The 18,941-nt window shown below is 41.3% G+C and overlaps 1 protein-coding gene across 3 annotated transcripts in view; it reads right to left on the reverse strand.

Annotated features, from left to right (window-relative positions):
- Positions 1-1,413: 1,413 nt before the first annotated feature.
- MAP3K8 (mitogen-activated protein kinase kinase kinase 8) overlaps positions 1,414-18,941 on the reverse strand; it is a 38,285-nt gene continuing 20,757 nt past the window's right edge. For all 3 annotated transcript variants that reach the window (XM_073677591.1, XM_073677592.1, XM_073677593.1), the window contains 6 exons: positions 14,993-15,160; positions 9,243-9,504; positions 8,003-8,109; positions 6,656-6,808; positions 6,208-6,451; positions 1,414-2,149 (listed from right to left, as the gene is read on the reverse strand). In XM_073677591.1, coding sequence (XP_073533692.1) covers positions 2,016-2,149; positions 6,208-6,451; positions 6,656-6,808; positions 8,003-8,109; positions 9,243-9,504; positions 14,993-15,160 — 1,068 coding nt within the window. In that variant the 3' untranslated portion in view covers positions 1,414-2,015. The remainder of the gene's footprint in view (positions 2,150-6,207; positions 6,452-6,655; positions 6,809-8,002; positions 8,110-9,242; positions 9,505-14,992; positions 15,161-18,941) is intronic.

The following is an 18,941-nucleotide window of genomic DNA, read 5'->3' on the forward strand; positions in this document are numbered from 1 at the left end:
ACAAAAAAATAAGCATATAAGGTATCACAATATGTGGAAAAGCCTGATCAAAATATAAAATTACGGTAATAAAATCAAACAGTAAATGGCGTAACGAAATTTAAAAAAATAAACTTGAAAATATTTGAAGCTCCAAGAATGGAGGGGTTTTTTTGGTCTCCACATCTCCTTACAAAAATGCAATAAAAAGCGATCTTAAAATTTTAAATTTCCCCGAATTGGCATCACTGAAAAAGTCAGCTTGGCGCACAAAAAACAAAAATGTACAGAAATGCCCGGTCTTGCTAGCCTCATCCCCCACAAATTAAAACTGCCTTTGGTGCACGCAAAAGTCTAGTATGTCCAGGAAGGGTCAGATTCTCATCTTTTGTAATTTGCCATCAACTTCTTTTGAGTGGATGGTTCCTCTTCAAACAGGAATCTGCCAGCACTATATGTGCAGGAACTTCCTATACTTCCTGAAAGCCTCATTTTTTTATCAATATATAAATAAAGTGTTTGCTTATTCGTTATTAAAAATAATATTAAAAAACAGACAATATTGTATATCAGAAGTTTTTATTATTTGTTGTAATCCGATACACAGATTCACTTAGTAGATTACACTCTAAAACGAATGAAACACTTTTCATATTCATCATACACAGTATGATCTCACTTTCCACAATGTCTGATCACTGTCTGACTTCTTTCCCATCAGTAAGTGATATTACCCTTCTACATGTCAGAGATGCGATCAACGCAGCTCACGGCATCGTCATCCATGAGGATGTACTACATGCACGTTAAGACATGATATTTCACACGTAACATTTATATTTAGGAACCCGCTCCTGTTTTACAATCATACGTTCTTTAGTAACCAGTTTTTATATCTACAGCAGGACAAACACAAAAAAAATATACATAATGATACAAGCAGTGCTGAGGATAATGGATGTGTTCTCATATACATGAATATTAGGTAATAACCATTTAGGCGCTGTTCACACTGATATTTTAGTAGACAAATGTTTCCCATAAATCTCACTGACTACAACTGTTTTTCGTGTTATCAGCTGGCTTTACTTAGCCTCCATTTGTGCTTTACTATTTTAATTAAAATAAAATGCAAAAAAAAAACACATGACATATCCGCTAACATTTCACATATTTCTGGTCTTCAATGCATCTTTTAATAAATTTTTTTACCTAACTTGTTTTATTTTATTCATAGGAGGGATTTATTATCTGGCCAGAATTGTGGGCCTTCATACACATTAGATTAGTTTGGCTGACTTTTAGCTAATGCGTATGCTGGCCTTGAAAATAGACAATGCACTAATATCAAAAAGTATGAGCCCCTGTGATAAATACTTGGAGGTTTTAGTAAAGTAAGAGCCACAGTATTTTTTTTTTTTTAAAAAAACCTACAAAAAAAAAAAAATAATAATAATAATAAAATAATATTATTGCCAAAAAATTTTAAAAGGCCAATTTTTGAGAATTCCGCCCACACTTAGCATTAGACATATTGAGGGTTTTCTTTTTTAATAGCTTATTATTGTTTATTAGCATTTCTCTTATTTTAACTATTTATTTATTCTTTTACTTCACATATTTCCCTTTGAACTGGGGACGGTTAAAAAAAAACAAAAAAACCACATTTCTACCTCCTCTGGTTGGTGCTCAGCTATTTTTTTTAGATGACTGAAGAATAAAACCTCTTAGCGGCCACAGCAAAAACATATAAGAACTGTCGTCAAAGTGGGATCCGTTTTGATCCACTAATGTTGGAAACTTTGGCGTAGATGTGAGCCGAGCCGCAAGTAAAGTAATATATATTGTGCAAAAGTAGTAAAGTGTGTGGAAGTTTTTTTATATATTCTTATTTTACACCTTTACCCCCCATATTCGTCGATTTTGCTCTTTCGATACAAAGCAGCTTTTCTTAACAGTTCTATACAAAATATAAAGGCAGAATCTAATCGATGTTCCTTCATTTCCTTCGGATATCAGTAATTTTTCTCCTTCATTTATTGACATTCATAGTCCACAGTAGGTGGCCCGCGAACAAGGTTAAAATATCCAGCAAGAGCGCCCAGGTCAATGGATAGAGATCGCTGTCTTCTCAGCAGCTCCGACTCCTCGCTTGTGTACAAAGAAGAATCTATAGAGAAAAAAAAAAAAGTGTCAAAAGTAAAAATGGGGCTCGACAGAAATAGACGAAACTTTCTCCATAATGGCTAAAATTCTGCTACACTCAAAATCTGGAAATGAAGGTGTTACTGCAGAGTAAGGGGTTTTCCGAGCTGAGTGAAAATTCCTGCAATCACTCTAGTGACTGCAGATTGCCAAATCATGACAGTGTGCACGTGTACGCAGCCAGGATTCCCCTCTATTGCCAGCTTTTGCAGTCGTCATGTAGCCCAAAGTATGAGATTTGCATAGTTGCAGTCACCAAGCAATTTACTTCTCATCTGCTTCTTTCTATAGAAGATTGAGCGAAGCAGAAGTTTCTAGTTAGCACATGATCGCCAGTGTACAAGTCACATACGTGTGGGCACATGATGACCACTCAAGCTGGCAATACAGGGGAATCCTGCAGAGAACACAGGGGTTAATCTCCTGCCAATCATCTCCATCTTCAGCTGGTGAGAGGCTGAAGCCTTGTCCCTTGGGAAAGGGCCTAGCAATCATTTGTCCTGCTGTAAATGTGGGCCCGTGCGGGTTCAGTCGTCACAGAGGTACTGCATCTCAGCCAGAGGTGTGATACCCCACTCTCAGGTAAGGAGGGAGCACTACCCGGGACCCACACACCCACATCCAATACACTCCACTTCAGTAGGGAAGGGCAAGATTGCTCCTAAGGGAGAGCACAGTCCCTGGTCACTAGCTGGAGGGTGGAGCTAGGTAGAGGAGGTGAGTGGAGGAAGTAGTTCAGGGGAGCAAAGACAGGGAGAGTATAAGAAGAGGGGGAACCATCTAGAAGCAATCAGTTCTGAGGAGAAAGTTCAGAGGAGAGAGAGCTGGGAGCAGGAGCTCTGCTCAGGAGGAGTGGAGAAAGGAGCAGGGCCCAGACAGAGAGGCCCAGGAGAAAGAGTGAAGAGAGGAGAGAGGAGCAGTGAGGAGGGCTCCAGGAGTAACAGAGGGGATCCCAGGGGCACGGCGCCCAAATTCACGCTGAAGTGGAGGGATCAGGTCGCAGAAGGGGACCGGCCCCTAAAATAGTGGAGAATAATCAGGCTCAGATAGATAACCGGAGGCTGCTGTATTTGCAAGGTGCAGTAGCCAACCACCACGATTAGATTGCCGAAAAGGTGGCCGCATAGGGTCCAGGGGACTGTACGTCGTCCGACAAGACCCGAGGCTACCGGCTTGGGACACTGATCGTAAGGCGCAGGGCAGGAGGGCGAGAGCCAGCGCAGGGAAGACGAACATGTAAGGAACATAGAACGGGGTCCCGTTTAAGTACTCCTGAGAGATGTGAGAGTTGCTGAACCCCTTTCCCTGGTGAACACAGGACGGCGTGGGAGGTTACACACCGGCCCTGGTAATCTGGAGTCTGGAACAATTTGAGTAAACCTTGAAGACTGCACCCCACTGTGTCCTGGAATTATTTCTGCGCCATCACCAGCCCTGCACTACACTGCACAGCAACATCTACCTCATAAAATCACCATCTACTGCCCTGGAGCTAAGCTCTGCCTGTGGAGAGCTGAACCAACTCTGCTGCGTCACTATCAGCTCCATATAGCCGCATACTACAGGAGGTGACGTCATGAACATTATATCTCTAAAAACTTTTATTCCCCCTTTAATTATTTGACCGCCCGGGGCCACGGACCGGGTCGCTGCCACCGTGACATCCCCAACACCGACCGGCCCGGCTACCGAGAACCCCACGGACCCAGGTGGCGCGTCATAAACGTGGCAGAGCGGAGAGGCTCCCGCTGCAAACGTGGCAGAGCGGAGAGGCTCCCGCTGCAAACGTGGCAGGGCGGAGAGGCTCCCGCTGCAAACGTGGCAGGGCGGAGAGGCTCCCGCTGCAAACATGGCAGAGGGGGGAGGCGCCTGCAGCAAACATGGCAGAGGGGGGGGGGTCCCTGTTGCAGCCAGTTGTTTACAGCTACACAAAGGATTGTAAGGAAGAAAAAAAAAAAAATCATGTCTATGGGTCCGTGGAAAACATCAGACCGTTCTCAGATGACACAGACAGACGTGAAAATCTAACCACATCCTGATCAGCATAATCGGACCGATTTTCTCGGGTGAGAGAGAAATGGTTGTGTGACTCTAGCCTTACACTCTCTCACCCTACAGAGACTATTTCCACGAGGAAGTAAAATCCTCAGGTGCAACCAAAGACCAGGAGTTCTGCAATGTCTGGATATGGGAGTCACCAGCAGGATAACCAATATTTCCAGGAAAAAAATTGGCTTTGTATCACACTATGATGGTATTAAAAAAAATAAAACAATATATTTCTCTTGTAATCTGATACAACGATACTTTCCTTCTTTCAGTGCTTCCAGTAAACCGTCAGACATGCTCCTGATAACAATAGATAGAGGAAGTTCTGTCACAGGTTCCTCTTTTCAGGCTGCACAAAATCCACTCAGCGGAGCAGTTCTCAATTTCTGTTACAAAGACTTAATTATAAGTGGAAAATTGAGTTTCTGGTGGGAAAGATGAAGGATGAGTCCCAGGAAATATGCAAATATCTTTTCTACTTCTGTAAGTGATTCGAGCTATTTTGCTGGCACGAGTTGGGTTTACCACATCGGAGGCTATGCTCACACGAGCGTATATTTGGTCCGAGTACCGTCCGTGAAAAAAATCGTACATAACACGGGCAGCGCCAGGAGCAACGTTAGGTTATGTTTTTCCCACTGACTAAATTTGCATGTGAAAAAAATTGCAGCATCCACTAATTTCTTCCATATTGCCTATTCAAGTCTATGGGAGTGCAGAAAAAAAAACAGATCCGTGCGGATCATCCATATAGCACCTGTTTGTTTTACAGATACATTGCAATTCTATAAAATAGGAAAGTGTAAATTATTGATAACTACCGAATTATAAAAACAGATTGCACATGGACGACGGGTGAGAAAATAAAAAAATCGTCCGCGTTTTCTGGATGAAACTTTGACAATTTTATTATACGCTCGCCAGTCGCCTAAGGCAGGTTCCACATGGCGGATCCATCATTATCAGGACCTCCTGCATTTATACTGAACTTGGTCTTCATAGGGTTCTGTGGAGATATAAGTGCAGTTTATAAGAACCACCAGTGGTCCGAGTCTACAGTTGTTAAAGAGGTTGTCTGTTTTTGCAATCCTGTTTGTTTGTGAAGTCCAGGGACATGTCGGGCCCTTCATGGAGTCATTATCGGCTGGAGTGAAGAGTATGGCTCACGCATATAGCAGAGCTGTGTACACAATAGTGAGTCAGGAGCACAGAGTCCCTGGAGCTCTGTGCAACAGCAGTACTAAATCCAGGGGCCTCTATATGGCGCTGTTCATTCAATGCTTCTCGGGTATCCAAACATGCTCACCACTGTATGATATGGGAGCGATTTGAAGGGGAGGCCCCACAGAACCTGTGGATGCTGTATTATGTCTCTTTACTCTGTGTCCTTAATAGAGGTCAAGAAAATCAACATACTCCAGTGTCATTGACCATACAAATTAATATCATGTTCTATTCCCATCCTCTCAGGGCAGGGTCACACAAACAGTCCAATTATTCTGATCAGAGTGGCATCAGTTTTTCGGACGTGTAGAGAAAAAAAACATTTCTCCATCTTTTCCATCCTGCAAGTCTGTGAAAAGCAGACTGCACTCAGATGTCATCAGAGTGCAGTCTGATATATTTCCCTGACCCATAGACTTGCATTGCTGATATTTATCCGATACTTGGATCAAAATCAGACATGTCTCTGATTTCTTTCCTCAGTCCACTCAGTCCGAAGGAAAAAAAATTGGACATGTGCACAGCCCCATAGAATATCATGGGTACGAGTGCTATCCGTGAAAACCACAGTTAACACTTGTTTGAGATAATCGATCGTGTTCACGAACCATTTGGAAAAGTCAAAAATTTTGTGAATTTTTGTTTTGCAGTTATTCCACCCAAAACCTTGAAACTGGGAAAACTAAAATGCAGATATTTTCAGACAACACAAAAAGAAAAATTTAAGACAAAAATAGTAACATTTTGTACCTGTAATGTTTTCTGGGAGGTCAACCTCCTTTTTTAGCAATCTCTTCCTTTCCAGCAATGCTGTATCCAGGCTCTGGCAGCGAGGCTGGTCCTCCGGGGGTGGGTTCAGGGCCTCGTGTTTCAGTAGGTTTGCCGCAGTAGGTCGCTGCGTTGGATTCTTATCCAGCACTGAAGCCAAAAAGTCTCTCATGACGGGACTGCAGTCTTCAGCAATGTCCTCTAATGGGGGAGCTTGTTTGTGTATCTGGAAGAAAATATTAAATATTAGAAATTTGGATTTCGCCTCCATGATCTATTTTATTCTCACAATTGTACAATAGGAGAACTTAGACTAAATTTTAAAATTCGAACATTATAAAAAAAATACTAAAACTTTAAAAATATATATTAATCTAAATATTTTCTAAAAATTCCCATTAACATAAAAAAGTAGCAAAAAACAACTTACAATATACAGATAAGAGGGGTATGCTGATCGAGGATATCGCTTCACCCAGGGAGGATTTCCTGTCTGCATGTGAATGATCGTAGCGCCCATACTATAAATATCAGCTTTAGTTGAATGTCCTCTGCAGAGAACGACTTCTGGACTCATGTAAAACTGCAAGAAAACAAACGGTTGATAAATATCTACTGCTTATATGTGTGTCATCTAACCACATTACTCAGAAACATTTAACATCTTACAGCAAAGCAGTCAAATATTTCAATGCAGAACGACCACAAAAAAACTGCAGAATAAGTGACACAGAAATAGCCTTAATTTAACTTAATTAATGGGGTAAGTTAAATTCTAAAAACTTACTAACTTACACTATACATAAATAATAAATGTAGCAACTTTGTAAATTCTGTAAGATGGCAGCCGGAGAAGTCCTGGACCGAACATATGTGTTACCGTGGGGTCTAGCCTCGATGATGTAAAACCTGAAGAGAAGGCTCCAGCACGGATAGCGCTGAGAAGTTTATTTAATGGGCTTGGATTATGGATCCAGGTTTTAGGAGCAACTAGGAGAGCTGGGTGGGACTGGCTGCTCCCATATCTTCAATCTACACCTGGCAGCCGATACAAAGAAGCAGCTGAGCTGCTCCATAGTTTCCAGGGAGTAGAGGTGGAAACACCTCTGGTATGCTAGTCAGACTGCCAGAAGCTGACCAAGTATAGGCCTCTGTTGCTGGTGAGTCTCAGCCATTGACAAAAGGTGTGTGGATTGTCTAGGAAGGACTCTGTCAGTGTTGCAGTCACTGTCTTCTTATATGATTTCCGTTTATGCCAGGGAAGGGCTGTTTATCTTCATTTGCTGGAAGTGTTATGGACTTTTTGCATAATAAACCTTCCTATGTGGAAGCTTGAAGGGCATGGAGGAGTCAGAAGATATAGCTGTCTGCCAAATATTACCTTGCCATTAGCAGGTCGTCCGTTCTACTTTTCACTCCCCTTATTGATGCCCTGTGTTTTGGTCTGTATAAAGCAGAATACATTCCATCCTGTAATAGAGATTTCTAGCCTGTGTGTATGGTTATTTCCTAATATTAAGTCTTCAATCTGGAGAGCTAAATATAATCATTTTTTGGTACATTTTTTGGCCGCTGTGCATGTCACAATGAATGTATAAACCAGACTGGAGCCAAAAAGGGAAGAAAGAAAGTCGGGACCCGGAGCAGTGAGAAGCACCTAGCATTCCTTCCTACTTTGCATACTATGATTTCCGTCCTTCAGGATTACAGCAGTGCCCCGGCCCACACATCTGCTGGATACCCTGTGTGTTCTCAGGCATCACCCAGAGATAATTACCTCTGTTCCCCTCAGGTCTTTTGGGTAATACAGATCACCAGTCATCTGAACGCTGAGGCCAAAATCCACCAGGACAGCTTTGGTCGACATGAACACAATGTTGCTGGCTGGAAGGGAAGAAAGGAGAGTTTTAGGTGGAAGTTCTATTTCATTATATGATTTTATTCTTTAATATTTTAGATTGGGTTACATTTTTATATTATTATTTTTATATTTCTTTTGTTGGTTTTATTAAACTCAACTAAGAAAAAAAAATCAACAAACCTGATTGCCAACTGGTATGGGAATAGGTGATAGAGTATTGTATGCTTATTTTTTAGGTGATCTACTGTAGGATTACATAATTATAGTACTGATGAGTAATGACTTGGTGCAAACCTACTCACAACCACATGAAAGTCCAGATCATCCTGAATGAATATACAATCTACTAAAAATGTTAAAAATGGGGTATTCCGGTTTCAGTAAAGTTAGTTCTTTGTATAATGATTCACTCCTGTATAAGATGTTCGCTTGCACTAGAAACCTTCATTGTTTAATTTCAGGGGATAAAAAAAAAGGTGTCTGGGTCACGTGGTGACCACACAAGTACAGGGCTTGTCACAGGTAAGGTGGCTATAAACTTTAGATAGATGCCGAAAGAGTGACAGCTATTCCTCTTGATCCCCATATAAATTTCCCAGAGGATCATTGTATGGCCTATAAGTCTCCTTACACTGGCATGTCACTCTCCACAAGGAGAGATGTTACCCCTTAGACTCCTGACCCTCATACACACATATATACTTTGCGGACTGAAAACTTGTGTTCTCAATGGGCACAGAGGAATAAAAGCCCATCTAGACTGATTTTGGCTCATAAATGAGCACCAATCGCCTTTTACACAAGTTAATCAGTGTTCGTTTATAGCCCCGTTCACATGGGACAACAAAATTTAATGGTGACAGAAGATCACAAATACTATTGTGTATGTATACGATCACCCAAAAGCTAATGGCCCCTATATACATATGTGTTCTCTATGGAGAGAGGACATTAAAAGGGTCGTCCACTACTGGACAAAATCTTCCTCGTTGCTAAAGTGACCCAATTTAAAAAAAAGAAGGACTAAAAAAAAACTAAAATACATTACATAGTTACCTCAAAACACAAAAGCATTAATGCAAATTTTGTCTATGTATAATGCTAGACATCAATTATTTAATGGGGGCAATATAAAGAATATAATCTGATAACTTACGTTTTATGTCGTGGTGGATCACGTTTTTAGAATGAAGGAAATCAAGACCCTTTAAAATATGTTTGGTGACCCAGATAATTTCGAATTCCCGCAGGGGTCCACAGCTCTCCAGCTTTTCCAGCACAGATCCTCCTTCTCCGGCCTCCATATACAGGTGAACCATGTTCTCAGATAGGATGGCTCCATATAACTCAGCGATATTCTCGTGCTGGAACTGAACCTGAAACTCCACATCTGCTGGTTTAAACTGCTCCACTGGGATCTGGAATAGAGATACAGAAAAATATATATATTACCAAATAAAAACTAATTATTTTTTTGCTTTAAATGAAAGAGGAGAGCTGTTGTACCCTACCCTGTTCATGACCAGGAGGCACGGTTATGCATGGAAAAGGTGAAGGTCCCTTCATTCTTAGGATCGGACAACGTCCCGGTAATAGGACTGATGACCCAGCTAAGGACTATGCCATCACTTTCAATGATTGAATAAAACAATATATTTCCCCTAACAAAAATTCCCTTGAAATATAGAAATTTGAGTCATCCCCTTGTATGAAGTCTTGATATTCTCTTCAGCTGTCCTTGCCTTGGTCTCTTCTTTTAACAGAGATGTAACTTAAATCTTCAGGTCCATATACAAAAATCTGTAACCGGGCCTCTGCCAATTTCAGGACTATTGGCAGCTATGCCATGATGGGCAAATTAAGGAATGTTCTTCTCCAGGGTTCACGTAAACCCCACCCTAGAGCGCCATCCCCACACAATTCTGCCGGTTCCTGTGTCTTTCCTGGATCATCCTAAGGCCTCATTCACACGTCAGTATTTTACATCAGTATTTGTATGCCAAAACCATAAGTTGAACAATCAGAGAAAAATTATAATTGTAAGATTTGTTCTGTGTTTTGGAGAAATTTCTGGTTTTGGCAGACAAATACGGATGCAAAATACTTACGTGTGATTGAAGCCTTGTATTAAAGGAAGTCTCACCCTCAAAACTCAATGAAATCATCTTTAGTGTCATATAGGGGGCTTCACCCCTATAAAATTATTATACCTGTAGTATAGATTTCACTACTTTACTTTTACATAAAAACAGTTTCATTATACATGCAAATTAGGGCTCCTTGGTTACCCCCTTAGTGTGGCCAAAGACTCTTGTGAAGCATTTGGTCCCCTCCACTAGCATTCTCCACGCTTCGAGCTCTGCCTGAATTGAATCCATGGCCCTGCACGTCCACACCAACAATGCAAGAGCCCAGGGAGCGCTTGCACAGTGTCAGTGCAGGTGCGCACTGACCTCTTTCTCCTGTCTGCAACAGCCGCTTGCTACAGGTGCTGCAGACAGGAGAGAGGGATGAGAGCGTGTGTGCACTGACACTGCGTGAATGTGTGTGCTCCTGCAGTGTACACGCGTGCTCCCTTGGCTCCTGCAGTATAAGTGCAGGCTCGCAGCGCTATGAGTCAAGTTAAGAGAAAATGCAATAGATGCTGAGGCAGCGAAACAGTGCACCGAGCCCTTGGCTACACTAAGGGTGCACCACAGACCTCAAATTAGTAGATGTTATAAAACATTTTTTTTTTTTTTTATGTAAAAATAAAGTAGTGAAATCTACAATGCAGGCAGGTATGATTAAACACATACTCTGGGAAAGCAACCAACGTATATATTAAACGGTAGCCTGTGACAGATGCTACACGGCGGTATCCATCACCCATAGCACTCCAAACTTGGCTCCATGGAATAACTGGGTGTAAATGGATGCCTTTAATTCATGCACTGGGTACTTTGCTGAAGTAATATAGAAGCGGTCCAAGTGCACTGACACGCCCCACTGCACTTCCAGAATAATTTGCATATGACTTCTACGCTACCTTTCTCAGGACTGGCACATTGGCTCTCTACAGACAAAGTTTGGGGCAAGCACTTCTTCAGCCATACTACTACTTCCATAAGTAAAAACATGCTGATAGTTTGCCTTTAAAAATAAATTAATTAGTAATTGTGACTTATGGTTATATAGGTTGAAAGAATACAAAGGTCCATTGAGTTGAACCTTTCTCCACCAGTTATACAGTCTGTATCGCTAGATTATTTATAACCCACAACGCCACTTGTTGTGAGAAAAGCATACAGCCCTTTATTAAATGCTGTTGTAGTGTCGGCCATTACAACCTCCTGTGGTCGGGCATTCCACAGTCTGACTGCTCTGACTGTAAAGAACCCTTTCCTATTCATCTGCCAGAATCGCCTTTCTGCCAACTGTAATGAGACCGCCCTGGTCCTTTGTAAGGTCTTTGGAAACAATAAGTCATGTGCCAGTCCTTTGCATTGACCACACATGTATAAATGGGATCTCCTCCAAGACGTCTTTTTCCTAAGCTAAACAAGCCCAACTTTTCCAAACTTTCACAGGAGAGGCCATCCATCCCTTGTAATAATCTTGCTACCATGGAATATCTTTTTTAAAATGTGGAGCCCAAAACTGGATCCCATATTCTAGATGTGGCCTCACCAGTGATTTATAAAGGGGTAACAATTAGTGTTGAGCGAGTATGATCTGTTCCGAGTATGCTCGGGAGAGCACCGAGTATTTACAGCTGCTAGGTGATATGGTTGAATCGCTCCCGTGCATGATTTGCAACTGTTTGACAGTTTTATTACATGTGAGGAATGTGTAAGAAATAGACATTCCTCACATGTATTAAAACTGTCAAACAGTCGCAAATCATGCACACGGGAGCGATTCAACCATATCACCGAGCAGCTGTAAATACTCGGAGCTCGGCCCGAGCATACTCGCCAAAAGGGTTAACAGAACATACTCGCTCAACACTAGTAACAATACATTGGGATCAATGGATTTTATCTCTCTTTTTATACACCCTAAGGGGTAACATTTTTCCTTGTTGAGAGTGACATACGGACTCTGGCATGCCATTTATACAGTGATGTGAAAAAGTGTTTGCCCCCTTCCTGATTTCTTATTCTTTTGCATGTTTGTCACACTTAAATGTTTCAGATCACAAAACAAATGTAAAATATTAGACAAAGATAACACAAGTAAACACAAAATGTAGTTTTTAAAAGAAAGGCCTTTATTATTAAGGGAAAAAGAAATCCAAACCTACAGGGCCCTGTGTGAAAAAGTGATTGTCCCCTAAACCTAATAACTGGTTGGGCCATCCTTAGCAACAACTGCAATCAAGTGTTTGCGATAACTGGCAATGAGTCTTTTACAATGCTCTGGAGGAATTTTGGCCCACTTATCTTTGCAAAATTGTTGTGATCCAGCCACATTGGAAGGTTTCCGAGCATGAACCCCCTTTTTTAAAGGTCATGCCATAGAATCTCAATTGGATTAAGGTCAGGACTTTGACTATGCCACTCCAAAGTCTTAATTTTGTTTTTCTTACGCCATTCAGAGGTGGACTTCCTGGTGTTTTGGATCATTGTCCTGCTGCATAACTCAAGTGCGTTTCAGCTTGATGTCATGAACAGATGGCCGGAAATTCTCCTTCAGGATTTTTTGATAGACAGCAAAATTCATGGTTCCATTTACCACAACAAGTCTTCCAGGTACTGAAGCAGCAAAACAGTCCCAGACCATCACACTACCACCACCATATTTTAGTGTTGGTATGATGTTCCTTTTCTAAAATGCTGTATTACTTCTACGCTAGATGTAATGGGACATACACCTTCCAAAAAGTTCTTTAGATGTTGTTATGGGATCTTTTGTAACCTCTTGGATGAGTCATCACTGCGCTCTTGGGGTAATTTTGATCAGCAGGTCACTCCTGGGAAGGTTCACCACTGTTTCATGCTTTTGCTATTTGTGGATAATGGCTCTCACTATAGTTCGCTGGAGTCCCAAAGCTTTAGAAATGGCTTTATAACCTTTTCCAGACTGATAGATCTCAATTATTTTGTTTCTCATTTGTTCCTGAATTTCTTTCGATTGCAGCATGATGTCTAGCTTTTCAGGATCTTTTTAGTCTAGATTGAGAACAGGTGTGGCAGTAATCAGGCCTATGTTTGGCTAGGGAAATTGAACCCAGCTTCCCAAAGATGTGATAAACCACAGTAAATTTATGTTTGAAAGGGTGGGTGAGCAATCATTTTTTCACACAGGACCCTGTAGGTTTGAATTTCTTTTTCCCTTAATAATAAAAACCTTCATTTAAAAACAGACTTTATAACTGAAATCTATTAAGGAGTCTACAGAGAGTTGAATGTCATAAAAAGGATCATATCACTACTCTACAACAGAAAGCCTTATGGAGTTTGTATATGCCACTCTTATTTTTATGGGTTTCTTCCAGGTACTGAAGTTTTAGTCCACAAACCCAGGAATACATCAATAGTAAAAAGCTTGGTATGAACTGGCCTCCTTACAGTGCTGCAGAATACGTGGGCACAGAAGTAATTAAAATTGATTTGTGGTCATAAAGTTTTGATTCAAGAGCGTCATGGAACAGGGAACATATTCTAATATCTAAACTTCCCTGTATAACGAACGAAAGGAACAATCATTATCCTATTCACACAGAGGGAAGAAAATCTGCTTCATGAGAACTCCATGAAGAATCCGATATGATCTGATTTTAGAAACATTTCACAGTTGAACAATCTGAAAGTTTAATTTTAGTAACTAATAAAAGGTCTAAAAATATCATAAAAATAACACAAAATATACATGACATTTCCATAATGTGGCGCAATGTTATCTGGAACAAATAACCTTAGGCAACAGCAACGGAGGACGAGGTTTGCCAAAAAACATAGTATTTGTTTTTGTTACTAGGGTTGGTGGTTAAACAGTAACTAAACCTTCTTATTTTGATTTTATTTATATCTTTTACCGCCCTTTTAATTGCAAGCAGATCGGTGGAGGTCCTGGTTCTGAGACCCCCTCCCCTCATCAGTGGCTCCAAAACCAACCAGGAGGTTTGATTATCTCTTGTCTGAGAGTGCACACAGAGAGGGGTACAGATTTAACAGAAAGTTTAGGCTTCAATAAAAGCAAAGACAAATAATTTTTTAAAAGGGTTCAAATATGAAAAAAAACCACTCCCCATCACCAATCCCCGCGGCTCCTGCTTCGCCGCTCACCCAGATCTCGCCAGATTTTACTTCCTGGTCCCAACAATGGTTGTAGCGGGGTCAGGGTGATTGCCAGAGCAGATACTTTTGAGCATGTTAAGTATATCGAGCCAGGAAAAGAATATGGAGGTCAATAGGAACCAGGTAACCATTGGAATGGGGGCTATGAGGGATCAGTGAGGATAAGAATTGCTTAATTCATTCTTTTTCTCAGCTCTTTAAAAATATTTTTAGTAGTTTAGACTACCCCTTTGATTAAACTTGAAGATATTGTACCAAAAAAAAAAAAAAATTCTTCTAAAGGATGTCATAAAAGTGAAGGTTGTGAGAAATGTTCAACTTGGCCACAACCAACCATGGAGATGGCTTCACCTACATGGACAGATATCATTAAAAATAACTGGGTTTTTTTGTTGCTTTTTATGAAACTAAAGGGTTTGTCTCCAAGGGGCAACCTGTCTCCATATTTGTTTTGTGGACGCTACAAGGGTGGATTCTCCACTCATTACCCTTTGGTGGACCCAAAGTGTCCATGAATTACAAGGTTGGCCAATTCATCTGCCAGATCCAACCTATCAATGTATTATACAATGTCTAAAGATATATAGAGACTCTATTATTATACGATCCCCATGCTATTACATACCAGTTTACACGCCATTCTCTTCCTTGTCTGTACATCTTGCGCCAGATGAACTTTACCAAAGGCGCCCCTGGGAATGAATTCGGAACCGATGCTTTTATAGGTCATCTTCCACGGAAACAATACAACATCAGTGTCTCTCTGATATCGCCCGTTTCTTATCGTGAGCATCTGGAAACATAAATAAAAAAGAAACTTAATCCACATCATATATCAATGAGTAAATTATATCTACCATGCCAGTGGATGTCCTATGTTGGGGTCAGTACTCACAGTAGCCAAAATGGCACAAAAAAAAATGTGCTGTTTAACTAATGGTAACTACTGTCAGCAGTTAAAAAGTTATACAAAATTGCTTTCTTCCAAAACAGCGCCACAGCTGCCTACAGGTAGTGTATGGTATTGCAGCACAGACACACTCCAGTCAATACAATCAAACTGCAATCACAGACACGTCTCACGTACTGATGAGGCGCCGTTTATGAGAGGAAACAGACAATTCTGATCATTTGAAAAAGTTGGTGGAGTTTCTTGGAGAAGGGTGCATGGCTGAGTGGGGCCGGCAAATTCAGCTTAATTTACCCCGCAAAAGTGACAGTCGCTGGCGCACGGCCTATGAAATATACTCAATAATGAGTTTTGCGCCATCTTATTCCAGTACACTCTTCTCTAAGAATGGTGTCAAAACGCCAGTCAAGATGAATCAGGCGGAGGTACAAAAGTCTAAAGAGTTTAAAAATAAAAAAGTAATTACATCTGCAAACAGCAGCCTGAGTAAGGCTCCCAAAGAATAGCAGATTTTTCTACACTGCAGAGAATAAAAAATAAATACAAATGAGAGAAAACTGTAAAAATAGGTCTGATTTTCATCAGTGTTCTGGATCCCATTTTCACCAGTCAGTGATTTTTCATGTATGGAAAAAAAAAAAAAAAAAAAAAAATTGCAAAGCTTCTCCTATTCATTGCAATGTTTATCATGGATAGCACACAGATCACAAACTGATGTCCTCAATGTGCTGTCTGTGATTTTAATAGACTTGTATGGGCAATCTCGGTCTCTGTTTTTTTGATTTTTTGGAGGGGAAACAGTCCACAAAAAAAAAAAAAAAAATGATATGTAACTAGCTCCATTGCTTATAATGGATACGTGTTCCATCCGAGAAAATCACTGCTAGAACACAGGGGTTCATTGATGTCTGAATGAGGCCTTACAGATTACAGGAGGGTGGAGGTTTTGTACTCATATCTGCGGTGGACAAGGGGAGAATGTGTCTTAGAGGGCACAGAAAAAACTGCAATAGACAAGGTTGAAAGTACATGAAGTTTAAATGCCTGCAGTACGAGAGCTGGGCCAATACATGAAAGCAAGTAAAGACAGGAACACCCTGGATGCACACAGACGTCACATCAAGCCTATATTACTGGAAGTGACACTCGCACAAGATAAACTACTGACCTTCTCCAGGTCCATCAGCGAGTCTCCGCCGCTGCTCCTGGTAAGTGTGACATGCAGAAGTAGTGCTGTTGCAGAGTGTGACATGCAGAAGTAGTGCTGTTACTTTAAAAGTATTCAGCAACTATTAGAAGTAACACACCCACAAGAGACAGGAAGTGTTGTGCTCCAGAAGCATCCAGCAACTAGAGGGGTTAACACAGTCACCGGAGAAGGGGAGTGTTTTAGCAGAGCCCCAGGGGGATTGTGGGGAAGTTGTTTACTGTCTGGCTGGAGCTGAAGAGAAAGGTGGTGTGTGTGTTCTGTATCTCACAGAAGCGCCCCTGCAAGTGAAAAGGATTCAAGTCAGGAGTGAAGCTAAGCACAAGTCAGGTAGAGTTCCTGAACTAGCAGTGCAGAGTATTGTCAGGCAGAAAGATAAGGACTGGAAGAAATGGTGTCACAGGGATCTTCTTCCTCAGCAAACCCTCCCCACTCTCCATCTCACTGTGGTGTAAAGAATGCTGTGTTCATTAATGTGCTTTTGCGTTAGAACTGTGTTGTCCTTTACTACTGGGAAGACTGTGAACTGCTGTGATGCTAAGGAAACTGTACTGTTTGTCACTGGAGCTTGTAAGCTCATAAGACTTAACTTGCACTGGCTGTGCGGCTTCTTATTAAATGCTACTGTTCTACTGTTTATGAGGACTCTTGTCAGGTGTGTCTGGTCAGTAAGTGAAACAACCTATATGTCTGTGCCTGAGGGTCAATACCCCTGTGTGCCTGAGAGAAGCTGCAGCACATGGTCTATGGTCGCCCTGAGTAACGGTTCCCCCAGGATTCCAAAGAATTCATGTAACCTGTCTCGCCCCTATCTGAACCTAGCGGCGTGCGTGTAACATAAGTGGCACTGTATGCGGTGCTAATGTTACATCAACAACGTGGTAGCCAATTTGTGAACTCAGCGGCTCTGTGTATTCCAGTGTATACATAATGCCCATATCCAAGCTCATTGACTGGCTGCAGCCAATGCCACATACCTGGAGCAGCGGTGGCACGGACTCTCCAGTAGACCCAGCAAAGGTGAGTACAGCACGTTTCTTTTTTGCTTTCTTTTTATGAGAAAGACATTATATTTGAAAGGGAACAACCCCTTTAAAGCGGTCTCTATCACACCTGGGGTGTACACATGCAAAATATTAGTTGATAAAATGCCTAGTAGTATCTGATCATAGTGAGTGTGATGTAACATGGAGACTAACAGGTTGTTCTTCTATTGTGCATTTACAACACGTTACCACCATTTACGCAATAAAGCGTCAGGACTTCATACGATGTAGATAACTCTGTGACCCGTCCTACAGGAACGCCGCGGTCAGGCGTGGTGCACTAAGGATCTAGTCGTAAACACGACATAGATCAAAAGCTATTTTATGTGACATAACACGTAGATGTAATTACACATTCACATTAACACCTTCCTCAAAAGCTAATGACTAATAGAAAACCCAGGTTCTGATTAATATCAGAAACTAAACAGGATACAAATCTAAATAAAAAAATATATACACCTTGTGGTGCTAAGGAGGAGATCGTTTGGAAAGGACCATGAAACCACAGGCAGAAATAATAAAAACTTGGCAATTTCGTCTTAAAAACAGCACCACCCGTGTCAACAGGTTTTGCCTGATATTGCAGCTCAGCCCCATTTACTCTATGGACCGGTATGGCAATGTTTCTGGCTGAAAACAACCATGTTTGTGCAATTCTTGACAACTCCTTTAACATAAAACCTAATTTTCTTAGTCCGATTAGGTTGGAAGAAAGAAGAGTATCAGTATGCTAGTAGAACGGTCATCAAGCAGGGTCCTAAAGACAAACATTTGTTTTGGGATCAAATTATGAGCATGGTATGATAATTTATACTCTTCTGCAATTTTACCAATAGCTGACCAAATACAGAGGTTCACTTTGGTTAAAGGGGTTGTCCGGTAAAAACAAGTTATCTTATTATCCATAAGATGGATGACTTGTTAGACCAGTGGGGGTCTCACCGCTGGGACATGCACCAATTTAAAGAACGAGATGCTTTTATCCCCATTAGCACTGAGTGGTGGTGCACACCCCCGACCGCCGCTCCATTCATTTCCTATAGGGCTGATGAGCGCATTTTCTGGCATCTCCATATAGAGAATGAAAGGCAAGGCAGTGGGGCATCTTACCTGCCGCTTCATTTTGTAATGGGTATAAAAGTTTACCGCCAGGTATAAAAACTCTCCCCCATCTGCCAATCACTGCGGGTCCCAGCGGTGTGACAAGCACCCATCAACAAGTTGGCACCTATGGGTGATAATTTGTTTTCACTGGACATCCCCTTTAATTCACATTGGCAACCAATATTTACTGTATTTAAGGAATCCCGTGCTAATAGAGATAGATCTTCCATCGAGGACTTTCAGATATTGGCCAAAAATGGAGACAACTTATTAATTTCAATGGGCACTGTGTGATGCAGTATAT

Source organism: Phyllobates terribilis, unplaced genomic scaffold (assembly GCF_046119375.1).
Source record: "Phyllobates terribilis strain yellow unplaced genomic scaffold, ASM4611937v1 Scaffold_4__5_contigs__length_816908805, whole genome shotgun sequence".
In the NCBI taxonomy this organism is placed as follows: domain Eukaryota; kingdom Metazoa; phylum Chordata; class Amphibia; order Anura; family Dendrobatidae; genus Phyllobates; species Phyllobates terribilis.